This window comes from Indicator indicator, chromosome 1 (genome assembly GCF_027791375.1).
Source record: "Indicator indicator isolate 239-I01 chromosome 1, UM_Iind_1.1, whole genome shotgun sequence".
In the NCBI taxonomy this organism is placed as follows: domain Eukaryota; kingdom Metazoa; phylum Chordata; class Aves; order Piciformes; family Indicatoridae; genus Indicator; species Indicator indicator.
The window spans coordinates 69737667-69759844 of record NC_072010.1 but is presented as its reverse complement, the minus strand read 5'-3'; the positions used below and the strand labels follow the sequence as shown (position 1 = coordinate 69759844).

General features: G+C 42.0%; 1 protein-coding gene across 28 annotated transcripts in view; it reads left to right on the top strand.

The window, feature by feature from the left end:
* Positions 1-22178, top strand: part of MAP4K4 (mitogen-activated protein kinase kinase kinase kinase 4) — a 171823-nt gene that overhangs the window by 129728 nt on the left and 19917 nt on the right. For 2 of the 28 annotated variants that reach the window (XM_054388539.1, XM_054388531.1), the window contains exons 13-22: positions 3761-3922; positions 6016-6102; positions 6778-7011; positions 13410-13640; positions 14575-14681; positions 16174-16325; positions 16996-17093; positions 17436-17444; positions 18388-18563; positions 18881-19001. In XM_054388539.1, the coding sequence (XP_054244514.1) occupies positions 3761-3922; positions 6016-6102; positions 6778-7011; positions 13410-13640; positions 14575-14681; positions 16174-16325; positions 16996-17093; positions 17436-17444; positions 18388-18563; positions 18881-19001 (1377 nt within the window). Of the gene's footprint in view, positions 1-3760; positions 3923-6015; positions 6103-6777; positions 7012-11246; positions 11409-13409; positions 13641-14574; positions 14682-16173; positions 16326-16995; positions 17094-17435; positions 17445-18387; positions 18564-18880; positions 19002-20150; positions 20343-22178 lie in introns of all 28 variants that reach the window. The other 26 variants (XM_054388648.1, XM_054388639.1, XM_054388565.1 and 23 more) reach the window with 24 other exon arrangements.

Here is a 22178-nt window from a genome sequence, read left to right as displayed (position 1 = left end):
GCTTGCAGTTTGCATTGGTACTGACTAAGAAGTTTTCCTTCTGGTATATCTCGAGTGTGGGCCAAGCAAAAGTATATTAATCTTTCCAATCCTCTTCCCATATTGATACCAGGTTGCCTAATTCTTTATGAATGAAATAATTAATAGATGTATTTATCAACTTTTGTCTGAAGATAAGACATAATAATAATATGAATATAAAATTAGAATATCTATATTTATCTTCAGCATTTTGCTGTAGGAACTGGGTCCTGAATCCGCTGGCATACACCAGCTGCATATGTGGTTGCATTGCCCCCTCCTGGCAAATCATGCTCTACTGCCTGGTCTTGCAGTTGGTGATGTCAGGTTCCATTATGAGATCATCATTACTGCACCCTAAAACCGGACAAAGGGCCAGAGTATTGAGGCTGTATTTTCTGTATGGGTTTTCTGTTGTTGTCACAGTAAATGCCAGTTGTGAATGCAGTAATTTGAAGCAGAATGGACTCTGTCAAAACTCTGGTTTGGCATCTCTGAAATTTTCTTTGAGGAGTTCCTGCCCTTACCTTCTGGGTATCAGCTCCTTGAAAATAACTTTTCATCCGACATGTACAAGAAAGTTGGAAACAGCATATTGAACTACAGAAGATCTGGATGTGCGCCCATAATTTCAGTGAATCTAGATCCATACCTGCTGTCTATTGGGCAACATAGTTTTATATCACTCCTTTTTGTGTGATATCTAATAGTCACACTTACTAAATTCAGAAGCACAAGTATAAAACAGAAATGAGACTGGTTTTAATAATTTTCCCTGTCCCTCTCCCCTCCTTTGGGCAAGTCTAAGGAACGTGGTGACCAGGTCTGTCTTTGGTGTGTTCTTGTGGAATAGTTAGTAGAGCCAGTCAGAAAGGCAACTTTGTGCGACAGATGGATGGTAGGAATTTAGCTAAAGGGGGCTGCATATAAAGCCAGCTTGGATCCACAACATCTTGCCACCAGACACCTTTGCTGTTACGTTGACAAGATGCAGACATAGGACTCAAGAGTTGCTTGTCACTGTAGGTTTCCTTTCCCTGAGCTTATTAAAAGTAAATTCCACATTGTTAGCAGTCAGTAGTTTAATAATTAAGATTTCAAAGGCTATGTGCAAAGGAAGTGAAACGTTTCTTTTACAGCCAGGGCTGGAAATAAGTGCACTGTGTGTGGGTTGTTTGTGTGGACTCCTGAAGTGCCAGGTGCCTCCTCTTTGCACTCACCTGGTGAGGCGCTGAGGCAGTGCTTGATGGGAAGGCAGAAGCGATGCCGAGAAACCCCATCTCTCTGTGTACCTTGGCACATAGACAACAGTACATTTGTGCTTTGGAGGTTCAGTTTAAACTCATACTGGTGGCAGAAAATATTTTTTTCCCTTTTGCTGAGTAGTAAGTATCTAGTATCAGTGCTGAGCTCAAGGTTTGCTTGAAAATTTCCTCTTTCAACAGCTGGTTTTGTTATTTTCATGATGGTATGGGAAATCAGTTCTCGTAGTCAATTTGTAATTTCTCTTTCTCATACTGAGCTCAGTTATTTATAATCATTGCTGAACACTTCTGCATTGATTCAAGAAGCAATGAATTTATTTAATCCAAAAGACCCCAGCGCTGCCTATCTGCCTTATAGCGAGAATGGTGTGATCTCAAGATCTGCAGTATATCCACTTAACAGTGTCAACACAATTTTGTTAGACAGGCTTCATGTGTTTAAGAAATGTTTGAGTTGATAAATGTGGGTACTTAACCAGTCAGCAGTGTGCTGTCTCTTGCATCCTCAAGGCAACAAAATTATTGTACTTCACATCTTAGTTTTCTTAAACAAAAGCCTGTCAAACTTGATTAGCCAAGAAGCACCTGAATATATTGACTTAAATATAGCAGTTGTTTGACACAGATGCGTATACTCAGAAATAAAAGAGCCGGCTTAATCCTTTTACAGTGCTTAAAAATTAAGAAGTCGAAGTAGTGAGACCTATGAAATGCAACGCATGCTGTAGCTTGCCTTGCAGCGCTTTTGCTATTTTTGTATCTATATTCACTGAAGAGAGCTTGCTTAAGCAAGAGAGAAAAGGCTGGTAGATGGATTTCATTAGGAGAGGAGATGCAAGAGCAGGGAAGTTGTGTTTCTTCCACACAAAAAAAAAAGTGGGGGAGAAAAGAGCTTATGTCTTGTGACATAGAAGGGTGGTAGTGAACCCGGGATGGTGCTTTGGGCCGATAAGGAAGGTATCATAGTCACAGAGTGAGTGTATTTGAACAGTGCTTGCATCCTTGCCAAAACTGCACCTTGTTAGAGACAATTATAAAGCAGCTTTAAGTGTTGCTAATACTTTGACATCTTTTTTTGCCCCAATGTTACTTCTCCACTGTCATGTCAAAGTCAAATCCAGAAGACAGTAAAGCCTGTTAAGCTTTCAGTTGCTTTGTAGTCATGCAGGGTAAAGTGCTGGGCAGAAAAATTTTATCCTGTGAAGTGATGTGGAATGTAGATTGGCTTTAGCTTGTTTGGTTGAACACAACTATGAAATGCACACCGGTAACTGGATTTGTGACCTCAAATAGAAGCCTGGTCGGAGTACTTTTGCAAGACTACTTGGAGTGCCTTAAGACTGGCAAATCTGTGGCATCTTTGAAATTTGTGATAGTATTTTTCTTAACCTAAATGTGAAAAGGTATAATCAATGTAGTTTTTTTTGTTTATTCTTGGGATTAAATTTGAGTATACTCTTTTTTTAGTGTAAATGTCTTCTATAATTTTTAGCATGTTATAGAAATCTGTAATGGAAGTAAATGTAGAAAGATTCCCAACTGATAGCTGAACAGAAGACAGCTGGGTCTTTCAACACTTAGGCAGTTGTGGGAGGCTGCCTCAGATTTTGAGGTAGGTGGAGTAACTGGATGCTTCTTAGAAGTGCAGGAAGAGTTGGTCACGACTGTATGGGCATTTAAAATGTCTCCTCTGAAGTCGTATGTGGTGCTTTATAGACATAAATGAGTCAGTTCATTCTTTCTTTAGCTGTTCTCCAGGTTCTTTTCAGACTGGAACAGGCTTATCAGCACCAGTTTGGTTTTGGGTCATGTGTGGAAGTTTATCTGTGTAAGTGTAAAAGCTTAGCACAGCTGGTTTTCCTCTTCTACATATGGGTGCTTTTGATGTTCTGGGAGGGGCTGAGGTGCTGTTGGTCAGCCTTCCGTCTGTCTCAGGCAAAGTTCTGGGCATTGCATTAAACTGAACTTGGTTGTTGGGGCAACACCATCAAATTTTTAGCAGACCATGAATTGTATTAAGAGAGAAGCAGCTTACCAAAGGCTCAGATAGTTGTCATTGACTTTTAGCTGATTCAGTGAGGCTGGTAATTCGCTTTTGGCGGCATTTAGATGATGTGTTGAAGTCAAGAAAATTGTCACTCTGATTAAGATTTGAGTTCAACAGTTGTTCAAAGACTGAGATTTCACTGTGAAGAGCCGCGGTGAGCTTCCACACCTCAGTCGTCAGGAATATGGTGTGTGACATTGTGCGCTTGAAGAGAGCAGAGAGAGTAAGGGCGGCTGCTTTTAGGGATAGTTGTGTGCTGGGTATGAGTTAGTTTCCTGATGGAACACTTGCATAAAATGTTTTGTCACTCAGTTGCAGAGCTTGCCAGTCCTGGTAAATCCCTCTCTGCACAGCAGAAAAACAACCCCACCTCTTTCTTTGATAACAACAGAAGTAAAACTTTGTGGTTTCTTTTCACTTTTTGTAGCAACAAAGGAGAGAACGGGAAGCTCGAAGGCAACAAGAGCGTGAGCAAAGACGGAGAGAACAGGAAGAAAAAAGACGTCTGGAAGAAATGGAGAGGAGGCGTAAGGAAGAGGAAGAGAGAAGAAGAGCAGAGGAGGAGAAGAGGAGGGTAGAAAGGGAGCAGGTGAGTCCATGCTATAGATATATGCACAATAGTTTTGTTTCTTGTAAATTCTAATTTAATTTTTTTAAAAATTAGTAAGCCTAAAGCAACCTAATGCTGATCCTTTCATCTTTGTTGTCTCTGACAGCAAACGCACTAACATAGATCATAGGGCTTTATGGAAAATTCTGGCAGCCTCAATATTCCCTCAAAAAAAGAGGTCTTGTTGCAGTACTCATTCTAAATTCAGCTCATGCCCCTAGGCTTGACTAAAAACCATCAAAATTGGCAAAATCATCACTGGGGATGAAAGTGACTCCTAGGCTTGTCTTGCTGGATCTGTGGTTCTTGTAGGACATGCCCCTGTTCAGAATGCCTCACAGAGAAGGGCAGCTCTATTGCATGTCAGCTTCTGGCACCCAGAATTGGTCAGAGGCTCCTTGTAAACTTTGAATATTTTGAATTTGAGGTGGAACCTTTGAGCTGCAGAGGATTTTCCTTCCCAGAACTTCAAATGCAATCTCCCTTTCTTTATTTAAAATCAGCTTTAATAATGTATGCCAGTTTGGGCAGCAGGCACATCTTAAGTTGTGTCAGTATGCCCTTAAATATGTTTGAAAGTACAGGTGAGAAACCTTTTAAGCTGTGAAATTTAGCTGCTATGTTTTGCATGAAATCTGAATGATTTAAAATCCTTTAAAAACTTCAATCAGGGTAATAATTACTGTGCATGTACTGCAAAATAATGATCCCATCAAGAGGGCCAAAACTACTGTCCTAGAAGCTGGTTGTAAATTTCCCATTATCTTCAGGATTGCTGGTTTTGGCCTGATACACCTTAATTTTTCCTTACATGAAGTAATTGGTTTTGAGATCATTGCTGATTGTGTTACTGGGGTATTTTACTGTGTTTGTATGTATTTAAAAGAATTTTCGTTCGAAAGGAGATAAGACTAACCAATGGGAATAAATATATGGAAAACACACTAATTACAGCACAGCAATTTGTTTTTTGGGCAGACACCGGGTATTCCCCCAGCTGCTTTATAAACTGTTGAAATGCTAATTACGCACAGTGCCAATAATGACAAAAGGTTAATTGATGTGGCCAAGCTGAACCACCACTCTAAATTATTTCATTATTTAATTTTTATAAGAAAAGACATGCTCCCTCTCAGAATTTTTGATAACCCAAATTACGGCTCAGCCAGTGTGCGTAACAGCAGTATAATGTATCTCATCAGTCTGTCACAAGATTTTCTATAGCTCCCATCACTGTATCACTGATCCATTAATTTCTTAATGCATACACCGTAAATGTGTGCGTGTGCTTGTGTGTGTGCGCGCATGCACATGTTATATACTTTCATTAATTGCATGATAGGATGTTACCAGCTTGGGTTTGGTGCTTCAGAGTTTCAGTTCTTCCAGGGGGTCAGGTGAAGCAGTGGGTAAACCTCTCAACCTGTTGAGGCTGCAGGTGAAGAGATGGCTAGATCAGAAGAGCGAGCAAGTTTGGTCTAATATTTGTTTCCTGGTGGATGTTTGTTTGTGTCATAACCATCGCATAATTTGGCAAGGCTGGCAGCGTCTGCTCAGGAGAAGCTTCTGGTGAGGGCGGCAGGGGAGATGGCAGGGCAGGTCCCAAGTGCACTTGGCAGAGCCCCTGTCGGGGAACTTGCTCCAGGTCTGCCTACACTACGCCTGGCTTTAGCTGTTGCTAACAGTTCATCGCACCAGTGCAACAAACTAATGTTTAATACAACTTGCATGTGACTTTGTATTGGCTGTGTTGAGTCAGACTTGCTGTGTTTTAACTTTTTCCAAAACCTTCAAGTGCATTTTGCTGCTTCTTGAAACCACTTCCAAAATACGTAAATGAGCTCTGGCCTATGCCAGCAACATTTGAAGGAGTGCAAATTTCAGAACAGAAGGGGCCAAAATCTCATACTCAGAAGGCAGGGCTTCCTAAATTGTTCTGCAGGCACTAATCCATCCTGAAGTGCATTTCTCATTAAAGCTGAACTGGGGAAGTAGTGTGTGGTGTTCCACCCAGGGGGTTCTGATGCATTCCTTTTGAATAAATTTATTGCTGGGTAATTTCTATGTGACAGGAGTATATCAGGCGACAGCTAGAAGAGGAGCAGCGGCACTTGGAAATTCTACAGCAGCAGCTGCTCCAGGAGCAGGCCATGTTACTGGTAAAGCACTGTATCTGTTTTGTTCAGTAGCTATAGGATCCATTTATCTGGCCAGTCCTAGGCTTCCCTCAGTTGGGCACAGCTGCACTGACAGTATGACAACAAAGGAGCTTGATTAAAAGGCCATTTACGCTAGCATCGTGGGTTGACAGGCACATATGAGAAGTGGTCACACTGCTTTCTGGACACTAAGGAGGAGGCTTTATGTTAAAGTGGAACAGTTCTGGTGTGGTGGTCGAGTTTCTGAACAGACCTTGGCATTCAGTGAAGAACAGAGTGCTTACATTGCAGATCAAAAGCACACATGATATGTAAATCCACCCCAGGATACAATGGCCTAGTGTTGGTCTAAGTCATTGTTGTATGAGCTTCATACTGGATTTAGTATAAATAACTGGTTTTGTTTTGTTTTGTTTTTTCTTTAATGAAAATCAGTTTTGACATAACTCTCCAATCACGTGAAGCTTAGCAGTACACTCTCAACTTTCCCAACATGAGACACATGCCATACTGGTCTAACTTAGCTCTTGGTTACACTTAAACAATAAAATAAAAAAAAAAAAGAAAAAAAAAGGCAACAACAACCAGAAAGGTGCATTTTTAACGGGATGGACAGGGGCACGTGCACCATACAGTCAATGTCATGTCTTGAATTACTCACGTGTTCTCTCAAAGGAATACAGATGGCGAGAGATGGAGGAACACCGACAGGCGGAGCGACTCCAGCGCCAGTTGCAGCAGGAGCAAGCCTACCTCCTGTCGCTGCAGCACGATCACAGGCGGCAGCAACAGCAGCAGCAACAACAACAGCAGCAGCAACAGCAGCAACAGCAGCAAGAAAGAAACAAACAAAGCTATCACACTCCTGAGCCAAAATCCCACTATGAGCCTGCTGAAAGAGCGCGTGAGGTAAGTACTGTGTGTGGGAGGAATCTTTTACCCACTTCACTACTTCTTCTTGCTGGCATCTTTGTGACTGCAGTGCTACTCTAGTACAGTTGGAGGCCAAAGTGTCACTCATAAGGGGCAGGATATTTTTAAAATACTGGTTGCTGGTTTCCAAACCTGAGGGCTGCTTCTGCGTACTTCTGCTGCAGTCACTGGAGTTCAGAGTTTTGAGGTATAAAGGTGGAAAGAAATTCTGGAAGAGTGCAAACTGAGGGGACTTGGTTTCGAAAGCTTCATGTCAGCCCTTCATCAGACATGTTTTCACAGGAAGCATTGGTGCAGTTGGCGATCTGGGTCTCTGGCAAATACTAGCAACTGGAAATTGGGAGGCAATTGGAAAGCATGAACCTATGATGGATGCTTGCACACAGCACCTGTTTACCCATTTGGTGCTTTAGCTCATGCTGTTTGAAATTTCCTTCTCATGAACACAAACCTGAAATTCATTAGTTTTGTTGTCAAAGTGTTAAGTATTCTCTCCTGACATCATGTACTGCTTTTGTGAAACTGTGGTGTTGCCTTCTTGGACTTTGGGCACTCTCACGTCAACCTGAAACCATCACAGTGCTTTTTGTTTCACTGAGTAGTCCTCTGTCTTCACTGGTCCGTGGATAACATTGCAAAGCAAATAATTGCCTCTTTGATGCATACTTGGCTCAGTTTCAGTGGTCTTATTCTTATGTTTCCCTTGAGCACTCTACTGGCCACAAACCACTAGACCAGGCAATACTGGTCAAAGCTCTTAATGGCATTCATCACCAGCATGTGGGAACTAGGTAAATATATTTTGGAACAAGAACAAAAAAATCCATGGGGCTGTTGAACATGATAAAATGTCCACCTTCATCCAGTGGTGCTTCATTGCCTTTGAAGTATTGCTCTTTGGGCTTGGTGAGCACAAACTCATTTTCTTGTAAATACTGTTGTCCAAGTTCTTTATAAACCATGTTTGAGCTATCTCATCCATTCCTCTTGGTGGTTGAAGTATCTGGTACATCTGTCTCTCTCAGAAGAATAAGATAAGACTTGTACAGTACGTGATGGTGCAGGCATAGAACCAACCCTTCTGTCCTTGTTTCACATTCTTGGCCAATCCTGAGGAAAGTCCAGCCTGAAGGCTGGCTTTGGAGGTATGCAGAACTGTGCCTGCTCCTCATCTCCCATTTTCCTTTCAGAGTTGAAAAAGAGAGAAACTCCTGAAGATTCAAAGTGTTACATTCTTTACCAGAACCACTGACTCTATTTTTCTATCGTAGTCTTTTTCATAGAATCATAGAATGGTAAGGGTTGGAAGGGACCTCCAGAGATCAAGTCTAACCTCCCTGCCAAAGCAGGATCACCTAGGGTGGGTCACACAAGAATACACCCAGAGGGGTCTTGAAAGTTGCTAGAGAAAGAGACTCCACAACCTCTCTGGGCAGCCTATTCCAGTGCTTCATCACCCTTACAGTAAAGTTTTTCTTCACCTTGCAACAGAACTTCCTGTATTCTAGTTTGCATCCATTGCCCTTCATTCTACTACAGGACACCGCTGAATAGAGACCAGCACCTTCTTCTTGACACATACCCTTCAGATATTTGTAAACGTTAATAAGATCTCCTTTCAGTCATCTCTTTTCCAAGCTAAACAGACCCATGTCTCTCAACCTTTCCTCCTAAGACAATGTTCCAGTTCCTTAATCAACTTCGTAGCCCTCTGTTGGACACTCTCCAGTATATTCTGATCTCTTTTGAACTGAGGAGCCCAGAACTAGACACAGTCCTCCAGATATTTTCTCACCAGGGCAGAGTAGACGCGGAGGAGAACCTCCCTTGACTTGCTAGCACCCCAGGATACCATTGGCCGCCTTGCCACAAAGGCACATTGCTGTCCCATAGATAACGTTGTCTACCACAACTTTGAGGTCCTTCTGCATGGAGCTGCTTTCCAGGTTCTTCTTCGCACAGCTCTTCAGATCTTGCTGAATAGCTGCGCAGTCTTCTGGTGTATCATCCCATACTCGCAGTTTCATATCATCAGAAAACTTGCTGAGGGTACATTCTATCATCTCATCTAGGTCGTTTATGAAGATGTTGAGTAACACTGGACCCAGTACTGACCACTGGGGAACATCACTAGTTACTGATCTCTAACTGGACTCTGCACCATTGATCATGGTCCTCTGAGCTCTGTTGTTTATCATGTTCTTCTTTTGTTTTTCTTTTGTGGTTGATCTAGCTAGAAGGAGTAAAGAGAAGGTACTGAAAAAAAAAAAAACGGTCTCAGTAGTCAGATCTTTCCAGAGATTGCTGTATAATACTCTTTTTTTAAAAAATGTGATGGAAGTGTTGCCATAATCTGTTAGTGCCTGGCAGTGAGCACAACACCACTTTCTCTTAGCAGCAGGCATTAACTCTGATGTCCTTCTTGATGTAAAGTAGTGAATTGGAGCACCTGCTCCTTGGCTTATATTTTCAGGTATATTGCTTTCCAGTAAAAGTCTCCCATCTACAGAGATGCTGACCATCAGGGTGATAAGCCAAAGTGGACTAAATTTCCCATTCTGGCAAAGTCTAATGGTGATTAGGTTTTGGTTTTGTTTTGGGGTTTTTTTGCCCTACTGCAGTAGCAATGAGGATAGGAGGAAAAGGATTTCTTGTCTCTGTGAAACATAAAGGAGCTTAGAGCAATAAATGAGACTTAATGTAATTTTCTGGTCCAGACAGTCAGATGACTAGAACAGGGCCTGTTTCTATAGAGGGATGCACTTCTTGCCTGGTTTTAAGGATATGTGTCTCATGCAGTTTATGTGCTTTGTGGAAGAAGCTTCCTATCATCTATTAGAGACAAGAAAGCCTGTTTTTTCAGACAGAAGGACTTGGGGCTTTTTTTTTCTTCTAATTATAACAAGGAGTCTGGCCTGTTTTTTAAGCTTTAAAAGATGGCTCTGAAGTTGACTGTGGTGGTGAAAATGATTGTATGGTGAAGATGCTTGCCTTCATTATTGTACTTCCCAAAACATGGTGTATTTTGTGTAGAAGTGGCAGAAGCTTGTCTGCTTGTTCCCATAGGCAAACTGTTGCTGTCCTCAAATTTTGAAAAGTCAGAGGCAAGTCAGATTTGTAAAGCAGCCCAGCTGAGGAGTCCTGGAAAGCTACCTCTGTCTTCTGACATGGTTATATGAACAGTCTCTCCAAACCATCACTGCTAGGGAACAATTAGGAAACTGCCCAATACTGGGGTTTGTGCTCCAGGCACAAAAGTTAAAGTAAATCTTGTGAGCAGAATCTCAACAAATGAAATCAACCCAGGCTGCCAGTTGGATCTTTCTTTGACGTTTTGATCTGGGGATTTTACTGGGAGTTTAGCCTTCTTCAGAGGCATCTTCCCTGCCAGTAAAGCACAGTCTGCCTTGGTTCCAGCAACAAACCATCTTAAGAAACAAGAGGATATTTCCTTTCTGCTTGGAACCTCTCTCTATCTCTTGGCCTTCATACCTCTTGCATTGTTTGCAATGCTTTGTGGCCTTGGAAGTGGTTATGTTTCTGCATGGAAGCTCACTTGATGTTCTTTTGAGGACTGAGCACTTTCAGGTAACAAATTCTCAAGGTTAGTGTATGATCAGTTCCATGTCTGCCTGAGAACAAGAAACAAGCTGCTGGATCTGATACGAGAGAGGATGAGTAGTCCCACAGTTCCGTACCTAAAGAGCTTCAGCATTACCAGGTGTAGAAGCGTATCCTTTCTTTCTGCATTGCTAAAGAGACAAGCACAGGGAAGCAGATAATGAGATACTGTTGGCTGAGTAAGATAGGTAACCATAGTAAGAGAATAGCAATAGGAAATGTACTTCTAGATAGTGAAGTTGTTTCTGGTTTTATATATCCTTTTTACTGTCTGTGAGGGAACTACTGATGGATAATAACTAGTCTAGGCAGAAAGAAGCCCCATAATGTCTTTCATCATCACTTCACATCTTACTGCCTTCTGTATCCTCTCTTCCTGGTATGGGTTTTCCATATTGGCATACTTGCCACTTCAGTCTGGTTCACTCTGTGTAACAGTGCTGGCGGAAGTGGTAGAGAAAAAATTCCTTCCAAGCCCCAAATATATTTGGTTTCTTTATGGTAAAGGAAAGGTGGTACTCACCTTCATATTTCTACTGTCATTTGGTTTTATAGACTCCCAGGCTTAACCTCCATGTATTTTGGCTTAGGTGGAGGAGAGATTTAGAAAAACTAATCAGGGGTCCCCTGAAGCACAGTCTAAACAGATGGGCAAAGTGTTGGAGCCACCAGTGCCTTCAAGATCAGAGTCCTTTTCCAATGGAAACTCGGAACCTGCTCAGCCTGCCCTGCAGAGGCCGATGGAGCCCCAGGTAAGTGCCCAGAAAAATTTTGGTGAGCCTGGAGGAAATGCAGAAGTCCTAACACGTTTTCTTCAGGTTTGCAGATCTTGGCACTTAGAAGGTCTCATGTAAAAGGTAGCACTGTTACACAGAGCAGCTTATTCAGTAGATCTGTTCTTTTTTTTCCTATTTTTTTTTTTATTGATAAACTGATGGATTTTTAGTTTTTGGGACTTTTCGTTGGGTTTTGAGTTGTTTATGTTTTTTTAAATAATAGAGCTAGATTAGAACTGTTGCATTCTGTTGTTATCTGTGCAATAGTGAAATGGTAGGCTAAACACTGGTGACAGTTGTGGTGCACTTTTACAATTCTTAATTTGATTGGTGTAAAATACTGCTGGAAAGGATGTTCAGGAGAGAAATGAGCTTGCTTGGGTTTTTTAATTCCTGCAGAATAAGCTAACTAAACATGTGGGTTTTAATAGTATGAGCACTGCTTCAAAGAAGTTTACAAAACATGACTAAGAAAAGCAAGTTTGTTGTCAGTAGGCCTGCAGTTGCTAAATAGAGCTCTACACCACCTCTGAAAAAAGCCAAAAATCACTGAGCTGCATGGTTGCCACTGTTCTGTTGTTTTTCTAATTAAGAGCCTCCAGATCTTGGTATCTGTATGTCTTGAATTTAAAAAGTAACTTTTGTCTAAAACTTAAAACATAGCCCATAAATTCTGAGAAATTTAGATAGACTAAATTAAACAGTGTAGTTCTACATTCAGTTCATCTGTTTCCATGCAGAATTTTCTTCTCCCAAATTAAGTCTGTTGATGACAGAGCAAGCTAAAACCATCCCTGATTGTGACTAGGTTATTGCAGCTCTTTTGGGCATCAGGAGAATTTGAACAGACGGGAGAGTGGGAGAAATCAGGACAGAACTTCATCTCTTACTCATTAATTCCTGGCTTTTGTTCAAACCTCTATGACTATTTCAAAATATTGGACTTGTATCTTCATGTTCTCTGTGCCAGTTACTTTTAAAGTCTGGGTCTTCCACTCCTATTAGGGATAATCAGGCTCTTCAACAGCTGTGTGTATTAAAATTGAGGCAATAATAATGATATAAAAACAAATACAACCAGTCTTCTGAAACTGGGATTGGAAGCAAAGCTTTTCTTAATTATTGGTGCGAAAACAGCGAGTTCCTCAGATGCGACCTTTCCTTCTCCTTAGCTTCAGAATTAAATTCTGAAACACAAATTATGTGCAAGGAGGGAGTAGGATGAAGGGTCAATGTGGATTTCAATGGAAATCCCAATGGAGTTTTAACTCTGGAGTCCCTGTTGTGCCTTCTTAGTATGTGTAATTGAGTATGTGTTTGTGTACACGTGTGCTTAGTTTGTGCATAAATATGTATATATGTACGGTGTATGGTACATATATGGTGTAAGTATAATATGCATTGTACATATGTATACTATAGACAATATATATTATGGCTTTTTAATATATATATTGCAATGACTGTAAAGGAATAAAGGCTTCTTTGTTTTGGTCTTTTTCCAAAAGCATGGAACTGTATCTGGTTCCTGAATTTCTTAGGTAATGTTGGTTTGCACATTTTGCAGCATTCTTTAATATTGTACTTTTCTGCAATTGGATATCTTCTTCAAATTTCCTAGCCTACCAATGCTGCCATGAGACCTGACCAATGCCCACTGAAAGCTGGGTAGTGAAGACTGACTTACGTCTTGAGTGGTCTTTGGACTGTGCAGATACTAGGTCTCCTTTTGTTCTGGGCACCAGTATATGTGTATGTGGAAAGCGCATCTCACGAAAAGTGCATATGTGCTGTATTTTAAGTCTGTTACGTTCTCTGGGCGCTTGCCTTGCTTTTAAATGCATTGATTTCACCCCACGCTTACCTAATGCCATAACCAATTTGTCTTTGCCCACCCCACCTGCCTTTATTCTGTGTTAATTGGAAAGCCAGTTACGCTGAGCGCATTGAATGTTTTATGTTTTGTTTTCTTGTAAGGTACAGTGGTCCCATCTGGCATCTCTCAAGAACAATGTTTCCCCTGTCTCGCGATCCCATTCCTTCAGTGACCCTTCTCCCAAATTTGCTCATCACCATCTTCGTTCCCAGGACCCATATCCACCTTCACGCAGTGAAGTGCTAAATCAGAGTTCTGACTCTAAGTCGGAGGTACCTGACCCCACCCAAAAGGCTTGGGCTAGATCAGACAGTGACGAGGTGCCTCCAAGGGTAAGGAGTAGAAAGACAGACGTGTGCTATTTTTTTATTTTATCGTTTATTATTATTTTTCGAGGATGTGATACTGTGGGCACTAGGAAGACTATGCCCCTGTGCCAGCATTGGTAACAGTATTATGGAAGATAGATGATAATGTAGGTATTCTTCAGTCAATGGGTTAATGATAATCAACCTTAACTACAATATTGAAGCTTCCTATAAAATTGGCAATTATTTATAGAATGCATCTATTTCAGAGAGGTGATTTGTTATGCAAAATTAACAAATCATTACCATATTCAGGAAAGAATTTAAAATATCCCTGAGGTTATTGCTCAGAGTTTAATTTTCCTCTTCATCTGTTAGCAACCCAAACTATGAATCATACATGTATTTAAAATTGAGATGGAACTGAACAAAAAAGGAAACATTCAATATATTTCCTTCTCCTTTCCCCCTCCCAGTCCCTCCCCCCTCCCATCCACTGGGATTTGCTGCTTCTAAGTATATTCTTGCTCCCCCACCAGTCTTTGCCTTCTGCTGATCCATTCCCAGGCATTTGTTTGAGCTTATTCTCCTAATTCTCATGCTGTTTCAGCAAACTGCTTTGTGCCTCCCCTGCTTCAGTCAAAATGCCATACTCTTTTTAAATGTTGCAGTAGTTGGAGGGTAGCAGGGTGTGTATGTGTTTGCCTGGTAACTATTTAAACAGTGCTTAATGTTGTTAAGACTGAACTTTGACTCCTCTTAAAAATCTGAACAGCATCCCAATTAAGGCTCTTGGGTTTGTGGATGTTTGTTTATTGCTTTTGGTCATTGATGCTAGCTTGGACTTAGAATTGTGTGCTTTCAAATTCATAAGAATATGTTCTTTAGCAGAAGAGGTTTATTACTCTTCTAAGCTCTCTCTTCTTTGTGGTTTTAAGATGAGTTTTTCTCTCCCAAGGTACCTGTGAGAACAACATCTCGATCACCAGTCCTGTCCCGCCGTGATTCTCCACTGCAGGGCAGTGGGCAGCAAAATAACCAAGCAGGTCAAAGAAACTCCACAAGGTTTGTAAGTCTTAACGTGTCCTTGCCTTTCTTTAATTGAAAGTGAAAGGCCCTTGGGAAGCTAGACATTACTAGAAAGCTTCTGGCACTGGCTGTTGGACTTGAAAGAGAGGTGAATTTGAATTCCTTTTCAGTAGTGATGAATATCGATTTCCCAGATGTAGTATGTGTGCCAACAACACTGGCAAAATTTCTTTTTCCATGTCTGCCTTTGAGTTGCCTGCTGCGTAACTTCAACAATAATTTCAAAATATCCTTAAGATTTCTGAAAACGTGGTCATTTGTGTCTTTTGGTACAATAGATCATCTCAGACATATTGTGGGGATTACTGGCATCAGAAGTGTTTATAACATCTCAAGTGAAGAGATCTTAGAAACTTCCTGACCTCTCAGCCAGAACCAGGTGGAGAGGCATCCATGAACTGTGACACAAAGTGTCTGAAGGCAGGAAGGGGGAGGAAGGGACTTGTATCCAGAGTTCAGCAGAGCAGAATGGACAGGTCGGCCTGGAACTGGCTCACTGAACAGGGGTGAGGGCATTCTGAGAGGTTTAGGCAGTGATGTCTTGTGCTTGTGTGGCCTGGGCACTTCTGACCCAGTTTCAAACCTGCTGCATGCAGTCTGAGCGAGCTTTCCACTTTAGGTTATATATGTAAGGACTGCAGGCAGCCAGTTCCAAATAAATAGCTTGCACCCACCTAAACTTTGTTTTTTACTTACCATCCTAAATAAGGTATAATGGGGAGTGGTTGAGAGAGGTCGCCCTTGCCCTCTACTCTGCTCTCTACTCTGGTGAGGCTGCATCTGGAATATTGTGTCCAGTTCTGGGCCCCTTAGTTCGAGGAGGACAGGGCACTGCTTGAAAGAGTTAGTGCAGAGCCACAAAGATGATTAAGGGAGTGAAACATCTCCCTTATGAGGAAAGGCTGAGGGAGCTGGGGCTCTTTTTAGCTTGGAGGAGAGTGAGGGGTGACCTCCTTAATGTTTATGAATATGTAAAGGTGAGTATCAGTAGGACAGAGCCAGGGTCTTCTCAGAGATACCCAATGACAGGACAAGAGACAGTGGGTGCAAGCTGAAACATAAAAGGTTCCACGTGAACATAAAGAAAAACTTTCTCACTGTGAGGGTGACAAAACACTGGAACAGGCTGCCTGAAGAGGTTGTGGAGTCTCTTTCACTGGAGACGTTCTTTGTGGACACGTTCATGTGTTACCTACTCGAGGTGATCCTGCCCTGGCAGAGGGTTGGACTAGATGATCTTTTGAGATCCCTTCCAGCCCCTAATGTTCTGTGATTTTATGTGATTCTGTGATTTCAAATGGAGCCGCTGCCTTGGTTGTGAAGCATCGCTGATGTCCTCAACTCAGTGTTAAGTGCTGTTTCAGATGAGTTATAAGCAAAACACTGAGGAGGAGTGATATTTGATTTTAGAAAAGGGAATATGACACTGAAGTTTCTAACAAAGACTTTCTTCCCTCCCCTGATACAGCAATATAGAGCCTCGTCTACTGTGGGAAAGGGTGGAGAAGCTTGTACCAAGGCCAGGTAGTGGCAGTTCTTCGGGTTCAAGCAACTCTGGCTCACAGCCTGGCTCCCATCCTGGCTCTCAAAGTGGGTCTGGAGAGCGGTTCCGGATGAGATGTAAGTCCTTCCCCCACCCTTCATAATGTTGCATTTCTAAATTGATTAAGTTGTAGAATTCTCAGTAATGATGAGAACCATCACTAGGAAAGACCTTTGTGCATGACGTATCAAAGATGAGTTAGCTTCTAGCTCCTCCCATGGCTGTATCTCCTTGCATGGGAAGGATGGTAGGCATAGAAATTGTTGTGGAAGTGTGTTACTGATCCGTTGATTCACATCCAGTCACTGCAGCATTTTGCTATGTACAAACCGCCTCTGTGCTTTTATAGCTCCCATCCTCATGTAAGGACACATTTTGATGCTTTTTGCTCATCACCTTAGTGGTTGTTGATGCTGTTCAGACTGTTACAAATAGGTTTCGGTAGGGCTGCATTGGATGCTGATGTAGGTGTTCCAGCTGGTGACTGCACAGGACTTAGCCTTTTTGATTTAGAGCTTCGATCATAAGTCAGCTGCACCTATACAGCTCATTATGTTTTGTTTTTTTAATAGTCCTTCAGGAATGATGTAACAGCAAAATGGTGAAACTTAGATCTTGCTATCAGACACCCTCTGATAGTCTTCTCGCCTTTCTTCCACATTGCAAAGTGAAGTGAGAAAATGTGGTTTAACTTCCTGCTTAATCTGTTTTTTAACTGTGTTCCTTTCTGTGTCTTGACACATACAGCATCATCCAAATCAGAGGGTTCACCGTCTCAGCGTCATGAAAGTGCACCTAAAAAGCCTGAGGAGAAGAAGGAAGTCTTCAGACCTATCAAGCCTGCTGTAAGTTCATTCCACTTTCCCATGTCCGTGTCTTTCAGTTTGGCCCACATAAAATACAATGCGAGCTTCTGTTCATGGTGCCATTGGGACTTGACTTCAGCTTGAGTTGGACCTTGTATCTCTGGGCCTTGCAGCATGTTCTGGGCTCTGCAGTTGCCTGCACACGTCACAGTACTTTAGACATTAGAATTTGCTCTGCTTCTGGAACTGATTTCTGCTCTCTGGTCTTCTTCCTTCCTAACTTTTGAATTTCTCTCTTTCGATCTTGTGCTTCCTTCCTGGGGCTGGACCAATGATCATGCATTTGACCTGAATGTACCAATGCTGGGCTGAATGGTGCAGGGAGAAGTGGTAAGACCTTTATTTTTTGCTATTTTCCATGAAAGATTTCTGTCATTGTCTTGATCTGGCTCCTGTTACAGTTGCTTACATCTCTATGTCCAGTTGTATCTGGGGGGATTACAATGGGTTTTCACAGTACCTACAACTTTCCTCAAGATTTTTTTTTTTCTTTTGCTATTTTGATACTGCACCCCAATCTGTCAGTTAAAGCTACATTCTTGAAGAAACAGAGAGGTTGGTCCTTCAATTCTCATAGTACAATGTGTGAAGTACTTGCCGTAAACTGGATTCAGCTGAATAAAGCAGGGTAACACAATTAATTGAGAGCAAATTGCACTGACTGCAAACCTGATTTGTCCATACTCCAAGATGCAGACAAAAGCAGCAGCTTACGCCCCTTACTATTTGACAGTTATGTGTGACTGAGGTGGTACTAATGAATTTGACTTCTGAGCTGAACTCTTTAGTGTGGATCCATGCAAGTGGAAATGGATAAAAAAGTTTCAAGGAGATAAGATCTCTGCAGCTGTACCTTGGGTAGCTCAATAAGTCTTAGGATCTTTCTGCTGCCTTGCTTGCCTGGATTTCTTGTGGTGGATGCTATTAACCTTCAAAATGTAGGAAAGTGAACTGTGACAAACAACCACTTTATGAGACTGGGTCCAGGTACTTGTACATGTCTTTCAGATGGTATAATAGGATAAACTAACATCATAATCAGGATAGTTTGCATTCAGAGTATGCACAGCTCTCTGTAACAGGCCAAGGCCTCCTTAGGTTGACTCTTCTGATAACTATCAGGAATTAATAAATCAAAGGAAACAATACTGCTGTAGCTATGGAAACACAGCAGTGGACAAGTGAGCAAACTTGGGCACTGGTCCAGTGTTTCTTTCTTGCAAACTCTTCTCTCTTCCTTGCAACAGCACTTCTTTCTCCCCTCTCCCATCAGGATTTAACTGCACTGGCAAAGGAGTTGCGAGCAGTAGAGGATGTGCGACCTCCACATAAAGTCACAGATTATTCATCCTCAAGTGAGGAGTCAGGGACGACGGATGAAGAAGACGATGATATGGAACAAGAAGGAGCAGATGAATCTACTTCTGGACCAGATGATGTCCGAGCTGTGTTAGTTCTTCTAACAGCATTTTGTTTGTTTGTTTTTTTTTTCCCCTGCTGGGGACTTGAAGGAAAAGGACATTGGGTATTTTGGCTTGCACATTGGTTCTTTTAGCTTACAACAGTCTATGAGAAGATATAGCAGCTGTTGTGTGTTCACACTGTAAAACACTGAGGGCAATCTTCTCGAAAAATAGACTCCTGTAAATTATGTTCCACTCTGGTCACAGTATAAATTAATTTTGAGTGTGCTTTCGTGCAGGGCAGCAAAAGCTAGGGCACAAATGCTGTTCTCTCACTCCAGTTATTTCTTGTCTGGCAATTAGGTCAACATTGAACTTGAGCAATGGTGAAACAGAGTCAGTAAAAACCATGATTGTCCATGACGATGTGGAGAGTGAACCTGCCTTGACTCCTTCTAAGGAGGGCACCTTAATTGTCCGACAGGTATTGCTTTTCCTTCCCTGTGCAGTGCTGCACCTTTTCTGTGCTCATTAACCCACTCGCTCATTCACCCATGCTGTTTCTACATTATATTTGTTGTTTGTATTATCAAGACACAGCTGTAGTGAATTTCAGATGAGCAAGATGTTTGATGCATGCAAAGAGGAGAGTAGCGCTTCACCCCTTGCTTCTGTTTTGCATGCTTTCCCGTGACACCCATGGCAGCACCATCCAGAGTACATCAAATTCTGTAGGAGAGAAGGGTAGAAAAGCTGCAGTTGTGTGGAGCAAGTACTTTGAGCAAGAACTTAGTTTAGGTTTAGCATAGAACCAAATGTGGCTCTCAGGAGTGGGACTGGGAGGGAGGCTGGGGGGAACCATCTTTTTTTTTTTTAAATTGTTTTGAACCTGCAGTTGAATCCAGCTAACACACACACACACACACACATATACAAATTCATGGAAGAGTTAGTGTGGGGAACTGGAGAAGCAAAATAGGTGGTGAGGCAGAGAATATGGACAGAGCTAGAGCGCTGTGTTGCCTTTGATTCTGAAAATACTGCATTCTTTTGCCTCTGAAAGATAATGATGCCCTGCTTTTAAATGAGCTCTTGTGTTAATGAGCGTGCTAGCTTATAGGAGTTTCCTTGGTAATCGCATTTCTGAATTTCACAACTGAATGCCAATTTCTTAACTGAGCCCTATGGTTTGAAAATTAAAATTTCATGCTTATTGTTTTAAATAGTTAGTTGAAGGCATTTGCCAAAAAGTCCAGGCTTATATCTGTATAGTTTTAAATAAAACAATAGGGCAAGAAGTCCTCCCCCAGCCCTCCAAAATGTGCTTGTCCATGTTGTGGTGGAAGACTTAATGGTGCATTTACTATTTGGTTAATTAGTGAAACTGGCTGTACAAGTCAACCACACAAACTTTTGTGTCCTGGAAGAGGTAGGAATTCTGGTAGCTCTGCCCCCTTTCCCTTTCCATCCATGCATCAAGACATGGATTCTCAGCTTATTTTTAAAAAATATATAGACAACTCAATGTTAAAAGGTAGGAAGAGAGTGAGAGGGAGACAAGGAGAGAGGTTGTTAGGGATTTAGAACTTTAAGCAGCACTTGAGCAAGACAAGTGTGCCTGTTTTTTCTGCAGAGTACAGTTGACAAAAAGCGTGCCAGCCATCATGAGAGCAATGGCTTTGCCGGTCGCATTCACCTCTTGCCAGATCTCTTACAGCAAAGCCATTCCTCCTCCACTTCCTCCACCTCCTCCTCCCCATCCTCCAGCCAGCCGACACCCACCATGTCCCCACAGACACCCCAGGACAAGCTAACTACTAATGAGGTATGTCTTACACCACAGCTGGCTGCTTCGGTAGGGTTATAGCAGCATTGCCTAGTAGCTAGTTTGCAAAGGCCAAATCTGCCCTGCTTATTTTTCCTGTCACCTTTGTTCCCATCCCCCAAATAACACATTTCAGTTCTGTGCAAGAAGCCCTTACTTAACTCGAGAGCAGCCCCATGCCAAACTTGCCAGTTTACTATATTTGCTTCCTCTTAGTTAGTCATTAATTGCATGGTGTTCGTTTTAAACTAAACTCGACTGCTACGTTTTCAAGCCAATACTCTTTTTAAAAACTCTGGCTTATTCTGGGAGCAGGCTACTTGCAAGCAGTGTGCCTCTTAAAATTAGAGGTTACTTCTGGCTTTGTCAGTAAAGGCTGGGCTAGTAACTCCAAACCTATGAGGAGCTGCTTGTGGAAATTCACCTTTTGGGAGAAGAAGTGGCTATGGAGGGATTTTGCTCTTCAAAGCTTGCAACATGAGCTGGATGTACAAATCAGACGTGTCCCAGGAGGATTGTAAAAGCCTAGGGTATTGTTGTTTTGGAACTGGGGGGAAATCTCTGGGTTTTTCCGGTTATGAGTATACTCTGAGAAGCAACTGCATAAAGATGACTTTTTTCTACCACCAATGGTTGTGTCCAGGTGGAAAAGCAAGACTTTGCTGCAGGGGAAGCTCCCTCTTGATCTCCTGGGCTGATCCCAGGGTAGTGCCTTCCCTTAACTCACCAATTGCTGGTGGACAAGCCCAATCTTTGTGTGTGTGTAACCCCTTGCAGCTGAGGAGATGCACAGATGTGAACAAAGGGCATCGTTTGCTCCTTATCAACTCTAGCAGTGAAGTGAGCAGAGCAGTGTGGTGGCTCCACCGCCAGTTGGGTGGCCAGCCTGGCTTTTGGGGAGAGCCTTTGTCTGTATGAAAGCAGGAGTGGTAAAGGGGGATCAAAACTTGATGAAAAGAAGCTGCTGCTTCTCGTAGTAGAGCCATCCTGCCATGTGGTGAGGAGGGGTTGTGGTGAGCTGGGTAGGCTGATGGCAGTGTGCGTGTTTACCACAGGATCAAAAATGCTTCTGAACCACATAGCAAGAGGGTGGGTGGTAGGGTTTCCTCCTGGAAATTTGATTAGCATAATACTTAATTTTCAGCTATGCTTCATTGGTCTTTGATCTTTCTAAAAGCACACACTTGTAGGTTATTAAGATCAGTTGATTGATCCAGAGATATGCTTGCTCATTACTTTGATCTAAGCAATAAATAAGCAGGGTTCAGTTAACTCAGCTTGGGAAGCAGAGACTGTGGCAGTGGCTGGTGGCAAAGGAGCCTTTCAGTATTGAGTTGTACAGGGAAGTGATTCACACCTAAGACCCACTGCTATTTTTTCTGCAGACAATATAGGCTTAGAAAGATCAGAGATTGAAGATTAGTTGATGATGATGAAGTGTCTATACATTTGCTTAAAGCTGAGCAAAAACTCAGCATTGCTTACCCACATGCACACCCTTATGTTATATCATTTTTGTCCTTTCACTTGTCCCATTCTGCTTCAGTATGCAATGTTGTCACTCTAATACTAAACTGGCAAGGGTTTTTAAGTTGTTCCATTTCCACTTTTAACAGTTCGTTCTGTCTTCTTCCTTTCTTCATGTTTTGTTTTGGTTTTGTTCTTTCATGTTTAGACCACATAACTTGGCAAGCACCAGTGATTTTATTCACTACAAATTCATAGCTTCATATCACTGTTTGATACACCTTCCACACTAATGAGCCCCTTTGTTCAATACAGGTTTAATATGTTACTTTGTCAAATAAATGTGGAAGAACCTGCTGCAGCTTTCTG